At 39.7% G+C, this 14,884-nt stretch overlaps 1 protein-coding gene across 1 annotated transcript; it reads left to right on the forward strand.

The window, feature by feature from the left end:
- Window positions 1–1,441: 1,441 nt before the first annotated feature.
- tspan31 (tetraspanin 31) lies at window positions 1,442–8,683 on the forward strand. The gene is made up of 6 exons (XM_047379053.1): window positions 1,442–1,617; window positions 4,389–4,556; window positions 4,661–4,741; window positions 4,853–4,993; window positions 5,222–5,332; window positions 7,123–8,683. The coding sequence occupies exons 1-6, from the start codon at window positions 1,555–1,557 to the stop codon at window positions 7,195–7,197; spliced, it is 639 nt and encodes a 212-aa protein (XP_047235009.1). The 5' UTR covers window positions 1,442–1,554; the 3' UTR covers window positions 7,198–8,683.
- Window positions 8,684–14,884: the final 6,201 nt, after the last annotated feature.

Here is a 14,884-nt window from a genome sequence, read left to right on the forward strand (position 1 = left end):
TCACATCGTGACAATGTGCTCAGTTTCCTCTGCAGGTCTGAGCTGAACTGAAATCACTTCCCTGTTTAAAACTGTGTTCTTCACTGCACGCCAAGCCTAGCTGCTGCAGTGAATAAGTAGTGAGTTAATTTTGTGAGTGCAGCACAAAATTTAAAAAAAGAAAGAGGACATAGCAACTAAAATCCCCCAGATCGCACAAATTTAACTTTCATGGGAAATAGGCAAACTTTGCTCGCTAAAAAAAACATGAGGGCCACACTGAATTCTGGCATAGAGAACATAGATAAAGAACAGAACTTCTGGAATAATGTTCTTTGAACAGACAAGTCTGAAACTGACACCAGAACAGAGGACCTATTTGGCATAAACAAAATACAGTCAGTCAGTCAGTCAGTCAGTCAGTCAGTCAGTCAGTTAATCAGTCAGTCATTTTCTACCGCTTATTCCATAGTGGGTTGCGGTGAAGCTGGTGCCTATCTCCAGCAGTCTATGGGCGGGAGGTGGGGTGCACCCTGGACAGGTCCCGAGTCTATCGCAGGGCAACAAAAACACACAACCATGCACACACTCATTCACACCTAAGGGTAATGTAGAGAGACCAATTAACCTAACAGTCATGTTTTTGGACTGTGGGAGGAAGCCGGAGTACCTGGAGAGAACCCATACATGCAAACTCCATGCAAAAACAAAGTCGAACCCAGGACCTTCTTGCTGCAAGGTAACAGTGTTACCAAGTGTACCACTGTGCACCCCACACAATATATCAATTATGTATAATTTAGGAACTATGATTAGACTTGTGAATGATGAAGTTTCACGTCTCCACAATGCATTTCTTGAATCCTTTGACTATACCTGCTTATCCTTGCAGGGTCATGGGAGGTCTGGTGCCTGTTCCTTGAGCTGTATTTTATCTAGTGCATGACTTCAACTCATATATTGATTAAAATCTGTCCAAATAAAATGTATGTAATTTGTTACCCCGGTTTTACTGGTTCAAATCTAAATTTCTGGTTTATGACTGTGTAAAAAAGTTTGATGCAAAAAGAAAGTGGCAAAACTGATCACGAATGAAAAGAAGAATTTACAAATCTCCTGGGTCTCCTTTTACATAACAGTTTGCCATAGAAAACCCCATAATGGTTAAACAATTTTCACATAACACCAACACTTATGTCTAAACTGTGTGATTTCTGACAGCAAGCAGCATGCAAAAATAGGCCTACAGACTTCAGAACATGACTTAAAAACTGTGATGAAAAGGTTAGTTAAGTTAAGGTTGAAAAAATCTGGACTTAGACAACCTTTTCAATTATAATATTATAATGATACAGAGAGGCGGTTAGCCGGGGTTACCCGGGTTTGTTGATGCACCCGGCCGCTTGAAACCTCATAGAAGACGGAGGTTTAAAAAAAACTCTGACGTTATGCGTCAGTTTGACGCAACCAGCCACGCCCTCCCCGCTGTTTGAGTCCAGAAGACGTCGGCGCAGCTCAGAGCCGCATAGTAGACATTATTCTTCAGATCATCTGAAAACATTCGTGTTTTTTAACATGGTTTGTGGCGGTTTCACGTGTTCGAAAAACGCCCTCTGTTCTCTGAATGTTGTTTACATGGTGAGTGTTGATACAGATGCTAAGTTTCGGTTCAATGCTATGCAGCAGCCGCTGAATGAAGAGGCGTAATGCTAACCAAAATCTAGCTAGCAGCTAACAGCTATTTTAGCTAACGGGGCCAAATAAAGTAGTGATGATGTTAACAATTTGCACCACATGCATTCTGGTTCTATTACACAATTGAATGGTATGTATTCTACTAGTGTATAAGTATAAACTCCCAGTGTGTGCGTAGTTTGCGTTTCTGGATAGAAACGTAGAGTAGCGACTAACATTAGCAAGTTAGCATTAGCCGTTATGCGAATAAAAGCTACCGTTAGCTACGAGGCCATAGGCTGAGCGACAGTCTGAAGCTCGTATGTTTAAATTGGTTATCTTTACTTCCACTGTGCTAACAGTCACACAGTGTGGTCTAAACCTGATTTAATCTGCTCATGTGCCTGACTTGTTTTCTAAAAGGAGGGTTGTGTTTAGCTAATGAAGCGCAGTAAGGAGTAAGTTTGTTAGCTACATTTTCTACAGAGTTTTATGTCAAAAAGACGCACTCAGATTTAATCTGAAAGGGCATTAAATTAACTTTGAAATGATACCGATAACATACATGCAGGCTAAAGCCTTAAACAGCCGCAGCTTATGAGATGATGGATGTCTGTTTACTGTGACCCAGAATATTCAAAAAGGCTTGATTTGGAAGGTTATGTTTTCATGAAACGTCCAACAAAACGACCTTTGATCAATGGTTTACCTTTAGTGGTTGAAAAATGTCAATCAACTGGCTTTTAATGGTTCTTGATGCAGCTGAACGCCATGTTCATTACTGAAGAAAATGGCATTTTGATGAATATACTGCTTTGGTTTCAACACCTTTAATCGTGTAATTGACTGGTAATCGGTATGTTGGTAACATTTTCAAACGAAGTGTGTGGAAAAGCTAATTATTTTGATTTAAAAGACCAATAATAAATGTTACCATGGTCATGTATAGAGCCGGGGTCCGGTTTTAGATGTCCCACTGGTTCAGCCGAATCACATAATTACAATAGCAGGCTTAATTCAGCTGTGTTGGAGCAGGGACACATCTAAAACAGGCAGGACCCGGACCCTTACGTACTGGAGTTGTATAACCCCGGTGTTTGGGTAGATTTATTTAAGATGGTGCAATATTTTAAAAGATGACTCTCTTAGATCATTTTCATCCCTTCATTGTAACCTGTAATGTCAGCTGAATACTGATTGATAGTAACTTACCTAGGTAATACTACGTGTGTTAGCACCATTTTCAAAGGAATTGTCAGTCATAAAGGATTTATTCTGAAAGAACATTAAAGCAACTTTGAAGTTACACCAAGATCATATGTGTAGGTTGACAATTAAGGCAATTGCAGTGTATTAAATGCTGAAATGTTTAGGGTTACCCATTTCCCCCAAATTATAATAAAACATGTTAAAACCGTTTTTAACCAACATTTTTGAATAGCTACGTTAAATGCCAAGAAATTGACTTGCAGTTCTCATTTTATGAAATGTTTAATCAAATTATACTCATATAGTTTTGTATGTCTAAATATGTGATTTTCTTTGGGAACTGCTTTTAAAAGCCTTTAAATCAAACCAAGATCACATATCTAGGCCATGTTGGATCTTTTACTTTGAATGAAAACATTGGAAAATGTTCCAACCCAAAACAGAAAGTTTGTCAGGAAGAAGGTGACAACGTTTCTACAAGTTGTCTGCAGAAATGAGAGGAACTGTTCCAGATATTTTTTAGGCCAGAAAAGAGTGTGCTGATGTGTCAAATCAGTTGGTTTTGGTAAATGACTTCTTGAAAAAATGTTTGCCAAAATATTATTATGTTATTAAGCATTTAATACACAAAATTCAGACACACTGTAAATCCCACTGCTTGACTGTAATTACGTTTTAGAATGTTGTGTGATTCAAAGCTTCCCTATTTTGATTTTAAAAGCAAACTACCAGTGAAAATGTTATGTTATAAATGTTATATCATGCCATGAAAGGATTTTGTTAAAAAGACTGTAAATAAAAAGAAATGCTGAAGCCCAGCAGCCTCAACATGCATTATTTCCAGGCCAAACTGAATACATATCATAAACTGAAACTGAAACTTGGCCAATTTTAATTGGAGACTATATTTTTAAATCCTGCATGTCTGATATTGCATGCTGTTCTGTGTAACACTTTTAAATGACTGTTATAAATCTGTCTTTGTGTAACTACTGCACATGTTACCAGTATGTACCGAGCTGGATGTCCCTTTTAAACACATTGTATGCATTAAAAAACTCTGACATGTGCTTAACTCAAACATGTTATTGACGACTGAATCACTGGAATGCTCATAGCCGACTGAGTCACTCCTGACGAGTACAAAAGCTGCAAACCTGGTTCTTAATGCAACTTCAGCTAAATGCATAGAGAAATGTTATAGCAAAAAATAACTCGCTGCCATATTATTATTATTATTATTAGAAGGGCATATGTACTGTATATATGTGCAACTGATAAGTAACCAATGAAAGAAGCATAACATGTAACTACAAAGTCAGCTTTTTTGTGAAAGAACACCATGTGAAATATTTGCCACCGTGTCTGAAAGTTTTAATCGATCTGTTTCACAAACATTCAAAAGGTTCCATTAAGCCTGAAATGCTTTATGTAAGACAAGTTGGGAAAATCCGTGGAGTGACTCTGTGCTCAGCTCCAATCATTCCAAGCTGACCGAGTTAACCTCTTTCCTTCTGACTCTCCAGCTGGTTGGGCTCCTGCTCATTGCAGTTGCAGCATGGGGGAAGGGTTTCGGCTTGGTGTCGAGCATCCATATCATCGGCGGCGTCATAGCAGTGGGCGTCTTCTTGCTGCTCATCGCCATCGTAGGACTCATCGGAGCAATACACCACCACCAAGTCATGCTTTTCTTTGTATCCTTTCTGTGGACTGGCATTAACACTCAGACTCAGAGGGTTATGCTAGGTGTAAGTCAGTTATTTGTTGGGGCTGCATTGTTTCTTTAACTATTTCCCAGTACATGGTAATCCTGTTCATTGTTTTCCTGTTCCAATTTGGAGTTTCCTGTTCCTGCTTGGCAATGAACCAAGGACAGCAGGTTAAGCTAACACCCTGTTTGATTTAAATGCATAGAAAACATGATTTATCCCTGTAATAATTAATCCTGAAGCTAAACGGGTATTCTGTTTATCAAATTTCCATTTTCCAGGTGGTTCTTCTCAACTCCACCTGGGGGATGTTGGAGAATAATACCAAGACAGATCTGGAGAGCCAGCTCAACTGCTGCGGGCTGCTGAACGTCTCTAACAGCAGGCCACAGTTTGAAGCAGACTTGGAAAACTGTCGTGCTGTAAGTCTGAAATGGTGTCAAACTGTCCATTCATAGTGCAGGAGCAAAGTATTTATTTTTTACTTTCTACAGAGTAATTCCAGTGTGTTTGTGTTAAAGTGCTTCATTAAACCATTAAGAAATAAGATGCTATAACACCTTAGCTGATAAAATGCCGACTCATCCTGCCAGGAAAACTATATATGGATTATTTTGTTCCTTTTCCGGCTTTTTTTTTTTCCACTCCAGCCATGCAAAAAGCAAGGTGACTGTTCGACCTGTGGGGATAAGATGCTGAATCATGCAACAGAGGCTCTGAAGATCCTTGGAGGCGTCGGGCTCTTCTTCAGCTTCTCAGAGGTGAGAATCTAATTCCCAAACACACGGTGGATGCTGTTTAAGGTTACACCGTATCTGCATTGATGTATGTAATTGGATGAATAGATGTGTACCTGCATCTTGGCCTACTATTAGCTCTAAGATGGTTTTTTTTCCTGCAATGACTGTAAAATAATGTGATGAGTTTGCTTCCTGCCTACAGTGCATCCAGCAAGTATTCACAGCGCTGCATTTTTCCACATTTAGTTATGTTCCAGCTTTATTCCAAATGGTATCAAATTAATCCCCTTGCTCAAACTTCTACACACAATTCCCCATTATGACAAATGTCAAAGATGTTTGCTTGAGATTGTTGCAAATTTATTACGAATAGAAAACTAAGAAATCCCTTTTACATAAGTATTCACAGCGTTTCCCATGAAGCTCAAAATGGAGCTGAGATGCCTACCGTTTCCACTGAGTGTCTGGAGCCGGCCGGCCGTCTAAACTGCGCGATCGGCGGAGAAGGGCCTCAGTAAAGGGGGAGACCAAGAACCCTATGGTCACTCTGTCAGAGCTCCAGCATTCCTTTGTGGAGAGAGGAGACCTTCCAGAAGGACAATTATCTCTGCAGCAATCCACCAATCAGGCCTGGATGGTAGAGTGGCCAGAAGAATGCCATTCCTCTAATAAAAGACACCTGAAGGACAAAGATTGAACTCCTTGGTGTGAATGCCAGGCGTTATGTTTGGAGGAGACCACGCACCACTCATCACGAGACCAATACCATCCCTACATTTGGAAAAATGCTGTAACATAACTGGTTGTGGAAAAAGTGCAACGCTGTAAATGTACCTCAAAGGATTACGTGAGTTTATGTTAAAACAGGCGTTTCCAGTTTTGTTCCAAGATATTTTTTTAAATTGTGAATAATCTCCTAAATTGCTTTTTTTTGTGGTATTTTCTGCTTCTTCTTAGTCTTCTATAGTTGGTTTTAGAGATCATTATACTGAATGTACAATAAACATATTGAATGTATAAAGGACAATATTTTTTCTACAGAGTCTGAATTATCTCTAGAGTCTTTAGCCATTGTCATCTAATTTGCTTGAAGATTAGTTTCTACCATGTGTTCGTAAATGCATCACTCATAACCCGGCGCCTCACTGGAATAGCCTCTCTTCAGGGTTTAGGTATCAGCTGAGCGGGAGCATGGCGGCCTAGAAATGCTGAATTATTAGACAAGTGATTAGTTTAAGATTGAAAATGGCCTTGAATCCAGGAGTGGTTGAGATTTAACAAGGAAGAGACCTTAAAGAACACCGCCTTCTGGAGCAGATCCTGGTAGCGAGAGACGCCAAACTGTTGCCATCGCAATTGTTCTGGTTTTCTGAAAGCTACAGTTTGGCTGAGAGGTAAAAGAAATGAGGAAATTTGACGGTTTAGCCACAGTATAGTACGTATTATCATTGTGTATTTGATATTCAACAAGTAGATCTGGTCTTGTATTTAATGAAGAAGAAATTATTATTAGACAAATGGGTCAGATGATTACCTTTGTTTCCTTCAATAGGCTTTTAGGGAATGCCAGTCAGGAAAAGTCTGGAATTTGATCTGAACTATTTTTAATGTCTGGATAAGCATGGAAGAATATTTGTATCTCCAGACTTCTTTTATCCATCCATCCGTCATAAATTCATAGTGAACTTTTGTATTTCTGCTAAAACGTTCTGTACCTGCCGGTCGTCCAGCATGGACCTCCTGATTTATTGTTCCTCCTGCTGATGAGCGCTTCATCTCAGAGCATTAAAACGTCCGATGTTTGATCACAGATCCTGGGAGTGTGGCTCGCTGTGCGCTACAGGAACCAGAAGGATCCACGAGCAAACCCGAGTGCTTTCCTATAGTCTGTTCCACGCGTCCTTTCTTCAGACACCCTGGTACAACACAGATTACCACACACACACCCAGAGGCAGACATTTAAAGCCACAGCATCCACAACAACACACACGCACAACGGATGAGCGCACTCAGCACCTGGCCGACACTGAGAAACAAAATGTACAACCGTACTGGAGACTCAGAAACTACAACAACCTTCTCAGACCTGGAGACTCGTGCATGAACGGATGACTGGTGACACTGGTGAGTTCTACTGGTTCAGCCTTGATTTGAGTCCCAGAGGTTCTGAATGCAATCTGCTAATAAGAGGTCATGAGAGATTTCTGCATGTGCACCCAGATAAAAATCTCCTCCCACACACCAACCAATGACTCTAGAACTAATAACCTGTATGCACCTTGAAATGTTCCTCTTGTCTCTAGTTTAGTGCCACCATGTAACGGCTAATGTTCCCCTCTGCTCACTGCTGTCAGTGATATGCACCTAACCTGTCCGTTGTGATGAGGAGAAACAAGGCCCTGTATTGGAGTGGTGGTGTAAAGTGGTCCTTGAACCATGTGTAATTATTTTTGCTCCCCACTCGTTGCAGATGTTGGGAGTTTAGAAGATAGATTTTAGGTAACCGTTGCTAGTCATTCAGTTAGTTTCAGGTGTTTGTGAACTGTAACTGAGCCAGCTAACTTATCAGTCAGCGACATTCACATGCCACAGACTGCAGCCTTGATGTTGTACATATTCTTATTTAAAATCCTGTAGCTCAGAAATTTGCAGAAGTAGTCGACCATGCTTCCCTGTGTTTGACCCGTTCCTCTGTGTGGCACAGTGATGATGTGTAGTTTAGATCCTGGTAGTAGAGAAGAGCATTCTGGTACGGGCCGTGACCTTCTCTGCAACTGTAGGAAATCCCACAGTGAAGCGTTTTAATGTGTTTGTTTCAGGAGAAGAAAGAAAAAAGAATTTTAGCCAAAGCGGCTTTTTGAAAATCCGTTTTTTTCCTTTTATTGTGTTAATTGTGATAATGTGCTTCTTGTTGCAATTTTAAAACCTTCGAGAACAACAACAACTCTTTATTAGAGTTCAGTTTGTTTCTGTTGCCATCAGTCTTTGTATTCATCAGTGTTACTCGCTTTGTAAAAATATACAATAATGCTTGTTAAATATTTTTGGAATCTATTTAAGATTAGTGCACATTAAGCAGATGTTGATATAATTTGACATTTCCTGTTGACGGATAATTTTTATTTTTCTCTTATGAACTGATTTTAACTTCAAGGACTAACAAGCTGTAATGAAACGTCTTACTTGAACCCGTCTTCTTTGCTGATGTGGATTTCTTGCTGCTGGTTTGGGTTTCTCGTTGGTGTAAACATTCAGACAGATCTCAACGCCATATATTACCTGTATTCACTTTGAATTTGTGTGCAATTGTTAATGAAATGTATGAATTTTTGAGACTTAATTTTCCAAATAATAAAACTTCAAATTGGAAACCGAGTTCCTTTGTTTTCTCTGTTCACAGCCCCGGAGCTTATTCGCATATCGCCACATTCTAGCTCCAGACTTTAATGCGTTTTATTAGGATTTAATGTGATCGACCAACACAGCGTCGAGTTGTAAAGTGAAAAATTCTCAAACCTGTGGCGTGAATTAGCACAAGTACAGACAACTCTTAATAAAACAGCTGAAGCTCAATCCATTTGGATGGAGAGCAGCTTAAGTCCATAGATTTAGGTCTGGACTTTGACTGGGCCATTCTAATATGTATGTCTAACCCAGTGGTGTCCAGAACCTTTAGGTAAGTAGAGCAAAATAACCATGTTCAAAGACATTCAAAGGCAAAAATAATATGAATTGCTTTTATTTGTTTATTTCTATATTTTATTGGAACAAAGCTTAAAGTCTGATTTTTGTGGATGTTGATCATCTTGGAGATTTTCAGCTAACATAGATGCCTGGATTGAACAGAGCTCTGAGACGTTTCAAGCTTTAGATACTGGTTGGAACCTCTCCCTGCTTTAAACCCCTCTAGAACATCCTCCCTGACCCGTCTGCTGTGTTCCTTGGTCTTCATGAAGTTGTTTGTTCTCCAACGTTCTCTAACAAACCTCTGAGGCCTGAAACAGAACCCCTGGATTTATACTGAAGTTAAATTACACACCGGTGGACTTTATGTAGGGGTGTTGTTGTAAATGTTGGTGGGATACAAATATACGCCACTCTTTTAAGTCTTAATGTGTAAAAAAAAAACCACATACACAAACACTTCTTCCTCCCGTTCACAGTTTCCCACTACTCGGTGTTCGTCTGTCTCTGGGACCTGCAGCTCCAGGGCCACAGGGGTCTCTTTGGACCTTCCACACTGGCTCTTAACTTTTGCTGAAATTATAAACAAATGATGTTTTAAAATATAGAAATAATAAAAGAAAATACCAGTTTTGACCTTCATCAGATGCTGCATCTCTCCTCAGTTTGGAGACTGCAAACGTTTCAAAGCAGCTGTCATTTCTCTGGTATTTCCTGTAGTGTTTTTATGGAATAATTGTATTGAATCTCCACAGAATAACACTAAAAGTACAAGTAATATTTTTAGATTATTATTATTGGGTTGGAAACTATGAGCTTTGTATTTTTACGTCATTTTCCACAAATAACATAACTTAAAAAAATACATCCATCCACAATTTTGCAAATTTTTTCCAAGTGTCATAAAATGGGATTTTAAAACTGGAAACATGGCAAACCGCTGACTATTACCCCCTTTGACCACATGATGGCAGTAGAGGGCATCTGACATTTGCTTTGATGCTGGTTAAAAACCTGCAGAGACACAAAGGATTTATATGCACAGGTGCCTTTTTTCCTTTGACTTTAATCATCCAGAATGATATGATCCCAGCTGAGGTGTGGATGTTATCGACATGCCACGTGTAAAATGAATCTACTCTGTATTCCCTACGATTTACTTTTTAAAAGGCCATTAATCCTTTGAGCTGGGATGGATCCAGGAATGTGTGGAGTCGACAGAAGGAGAGCTCAAGTACACTCTGATAGGGGGATAGAGACGACGACAGGGAAATTATCTTGCTACCTTTCAACTAAGGTTGCTCTGAATAAGGATAAACTGTCACTGAGCTGCCCACACCTTTTATAAAAAGCCTAATCTCTGCCAAACCCTGAAGGATTGTCTGAGTGAAATGTGCTGGCTAATATCTGCGAGTCTTCAGTGTTTCCGGTGGATATGGACCAGCTCTTATCCCCTCTCATGTCAGCATGCCCTACTGAGGGCCCGGTGCCCGTCCACACCTTGTGATGCATGCCCATATGCCGGGTGTATTAGTTTGGAGAAGCTGTGGAGAGTCGCACCAACAGGGATGGCCATCTGTCATTTCACCAATATAGCTTTGGCTCTGGAAGCGCATGAAGACAGGATCTTAAAACATTTGGTCCCCTATAATAAATAGGCTGGTTCCTATAGGTTGAATTAATTATGCATCGCTTGTTATCATGAGGTAAGATAAGGCTGCATTCAAATCCGCAAGGACAAGCAGGATGTTATCTGTGATGAATGGTTGGGTTCCTTACAAAGTATTTAAATATTTCACTGTAGCTGAAGTAGAACTCTGATAACTGTAGTTCACTAACAACACCTGCCTGCAGTAGCTGCTCTATCTGGCTTAAGCTACTGTAGTTAACTAAGAAATCAATAAGTGTGCTGCAAGCTGCGACAATTAACAGAAATTTAAAGTTTAACATATGGAGAGTCCAGATGTTAGATTCACAACATCTTAAATCCATCTAGTTTTCAGACAAGTTGCTAAGTACAGTGCCTTTCAAAAGTATTCCCAGGTCTTGAACATCCATCCATCCATTTTTTATAATAATTTCTTCCACACAGGGTTGCAGGGGAGCTGGTGCCCATCTCCAGCGGTCTAAGGGCGAGAGGCAGGGTACACTCTGGACAGGTCGCCAGCCCAGAGACACACAGGATAAACAACCATGTACACACCATTCACGTCTAATGGCAATTTAGAGAGACCAATTAACCTAACTGGTCATGTTTTTGGACTGTGGGAGGAAGCCGGAGTTCCAGCAGAGAACGCACTCATGCACGTGGAGAACGTGCAAACTCATTGCACAAAGGTTTTTGGCTGGGAGTCAAACCCAGGACCTTCTTGCTGCAAGGCAACCGTGCTACCAACTGCTCCACCATGCAGCCTCAGGCCTTGAACGTATAACCACACAATCTGTTTTAAAGTGATTTTTATGTGATAGACCAGCAGACATAATTGTGAAATTGAAGGAACAGGTAGCAACATTTTATTCCTTTACAAATGAAATTTTGGCTTGTATTTATTTTCACCTTCCCAAAGTCAATACTTTGGATAACTTTGACTTTGCTACAGTTTCAGCTGCTGGTCTTTTTGGATGTGTTTATGCCAACTATGAACTTGTTCTTCCCATTCAGTCTGACTGGATGGAGAGCGCCCTTCCACGTGTTCAAGTCTTGCTAATTTCATTTAAGTCTGGACTTTGACTGGGCCATTCTAACGCCAGGATATGGTTTGATTTAAACCATTACTTTGAAGCTGTGCCCCTAGTTTAAGTGTTTTGCGGCCTTTGACAGGCTTTCATCAAGGATTGTCCTTCAGCTGCATCCATCTTCCCATCAACTCCGTCCAGGTTCCCTGCTGAAGAAAATCATCCCCTCAGCATGATGCTGCCACCATGCAGCAGAAACAAATAAGCATGAGTTCATGAAATGCAACAAAAATCAAATCTAAATTTGAATGTTTATCTGAAGCTTCTCAGGTTGATCTCATAACATTCTTTACCAAATCCTTTTTCAGAGTTTAAGAAAATAAATCTTATATTTTTTTGTGATCGAAACACTAAATTTGAAGAAATTATAAAACAAAATGTATTTTGATTACCTGATGATGGTGTTTGAGTATGATGTTTCAGCTTCTCAGCAGTTTGTGGTTGTGGTATGCGACATTTACTCAAAGTATGTTGCAAATGTATCTTTAAAAAAAGCAACCATTTTCTTTATAATCTAAGGAAAACTTTGGACATTTTCTTACTTTAAAATGGATACCTGTTGTTGATTGTTTACTCATGATGGCAAAACATAGCTGTCTAGAAGAAGGGACAGAACACACTGGACTTTATGAGGAAGCTTAGGTTGGTGTTTGCATCAAGATGCTGCAGATCTTCTATAAGTCTGTTGTGGAAAGTGTGATCTCTTCTGCCATCATCTGCTGGGGAAGCAGCATCAGAACCAGGGACTTAAAAAAGCTCAACAAACTGATAAAAAAGGCTGGTTCTGTTCTGGAGACTCCTCTGGAACCTCAGGAGATCATTGTGGAAAGACGGATTCTTCATAAAATGAAGAACATTATGGAGAACCCTGAGCATCCTCTTCACGAGACTGTCCTACAACAACAGAGTGTCTTCAGTCAGAGGCTTCTTCAGATCTGCTGTAAGACGGAGCGCTACAGGAGATCCTTCCTGCCCACAGCCATCAGCATCTACAACGGCTCTTTGAGGAAACCTTCATAATATGAGCTACAACAACATTTAATTTGCCTTCGGGATTAATAACATTCTTTTGTTTTCAATTAAAAATTTACGCCAAAGAACAATTTAAACATTTCAGACAGGCTAATGTTTTTAATGATAAATAAATAAATATGAAGACGATGTTTATTGTATTAACCGTTATTCCAAATAATTTCTGTAATGCACTACGACATGGTGGATATAAATGTTTGGACCAAATCCCGACTGACTGTGACCCGTTCTTGTCTTTAATACTGTGGATTTGATCCCAGTTTGTTGGCTTCTGTTTCTCCGCCTGCTTTTAAAGACCTGGGGACTGTAATGAAGATCGTCATAACTTGTTTTGAGACACCTTTAAAATATTGATTTGTTTTGAATATTGCATTAAATCAAATAATTACACAATGAGAAACTGAAGTCTTATTATTACAGTTTGTGGTTATGCTTTGGCAGCTTCTTCTCAGCTGGCACTGATGAAGCCCTGTCCTGTGAACAAAAACAAATAAATGGAAAACAAGAAGGAATGGTTTCACCAATCTGAAATTTCTTGTGAAAGATTCATTGTTTTATAACCTATTGTGGTACTGGAAAGGTTCTGGAAGAGTCCATTTATTGATTGAGAAGGGGGAACAGTAAATGGTGCACTTTAGGGTTTATTATTCTAAATTTTTTAGATATTTTCCAGTGTTGGATAATATTTATTAAGTAGAGTGTTGGGATGTTTTAGTCATTTGCTAGATTTTTGTTAATGCATACATATGTTTGATTCCCCTGTTTTATGGTAGGTCTGCTAATTTGAGGGTGTAGTAGGTTGTATCTACACCTGTTCCCTGTTTGGTAAATAAACACCTGCTTGGTCTGCGCCTTATCTCTGCCTCAAGCCTCCCGTTTAATCTAGATGCTAAAGGCCATTCTAACAGAGAAGTTTTGATCCCACTATTCAAGGCAGGGTCCTTCGGTAGAATTAGAAGGAAGCCCGGTCTCTTGGATCAATGAGAAGTAACCCCCACACATGGATTGAATCAGGATATTTCATTTCATTGTTGGCACCACAAAGGACTCATGACAAGTACAATTATTCTCTCCCAGAATCAGAAGGATTTTTATTTAGCTTTGCACCAATCTTCTGTTGTTTGTACTTCCAGAAAAATGCGTGCACCCATACCCACTTGTCAGGTTGAATAAGCTCTGCTCTGGTGGCAACATAATTATTTAGCGCTCCCCCTCATCAGGAGATTGTCCTGAAGCTTTGCTGGACATTCTTGGCCATTTTGAAGCCTTCTTTACTGCAAATCAACTAAGTTTGACGTTCCTGATGATCCAGAAAAAAACAATTCTCTGCATGTTGGTGCAAAAATAACAATTGCACAGTTACACTCTGGAGCTGGGGTCTCTAACTCCAGTCTTAAGAGCCACCACCCTGAAATGTTTAGATGCAACCGTGCCCCAATAAATCTAAATCAAATGGCAGAATTACCTTCTCAGCATGTCCTCAAGTTCTTCAGCAACCTGGTAATGAGCCATTTATTTGATTCAGGTGTGATGGAACAAGGAAACATCTAAAAGTTGCAGGACACTAGAACAGGAGTTGGAGACCCCAGCTCTGCAGACATCTGTCGCTAACACAAGAAGCACATCTGATGTGCTTTTACAGCAGCCATTCTGCTAATTAGATTGATAGAGTGAGTTCAGCCGAACTCTTTCACAGCTTTTCCTGTGCTGATGATATGACTGCACTGAAATCACCATTTTGCACAAAAATAGGGTGAAAACGTTTTTATATAATAAAATCTAATTTTTAAGATAACGAAGATCAAAAAAAACATTTTTGGTCACCGCTAAGAAAGTTTCATGCTGGCAGTTCTAAACAGAAACATATTTCCGCTCCTCTGGCATTAATATGTTATTTACTTGCTTAATTAGATAGAAATTATCTAATTATCTAACAGTTATCTGTTAGACCGGTTAAACTGCAACAATTTTTAACAAACTAAGGTCCTCTTTACTGCCAGTGTTTCAGTTCCTACCATAAACATTTGTTTTCTCACTGGCTTTCCCAGATTAGGTCTGCTTTAATTGTGTGTGTGTGTTCGTTTAATTGTTTCCCCAGGGACGATCGATTTTTCTTAGCT

Source organism: Girardinichthys multiradiatus, chromosome 1, assembly GCF_021462225.1.
Source record: "Girardinichthys multiradiatus isolate DD_20200921_A chromosome 1, DD_fGirMul_XY1, whole genome shotgun sequence".
Taxonomy (NCBI): Eukaryota; Metazoa; Chordata; class Actinopteri; order Cyprinodontiformes; family Goodeidae; genus Girardinichthys; species Girardinichthys multiradiatus.

Excerpts from the sequence above, each read along its gene's own strand:
- tspan31 (XM_047379053.1), top strand. The coding sequence starts at position 1,555 with ATGGTTTGTGGCGGTTTCACGTGTTCGAAAAACGCCCTCTGTTCTCTG. Across the intron at positions 1,618-4,388 it reads CTCTGAATGTTGTTTACATG|CTGGTTGGGCTCCTGCTCAT; the intron begins GTGAGTGTTGAT and ends CTGACTCTCCAG. Across the intron at positions 4,994-5,221 it reads ACTTGGAAAACTGTCGTGCT|CCATGCAAAAAGCAAGGTGA; the intron begins GTAAGTCTGAAA and ends TTTCCACTCCAG.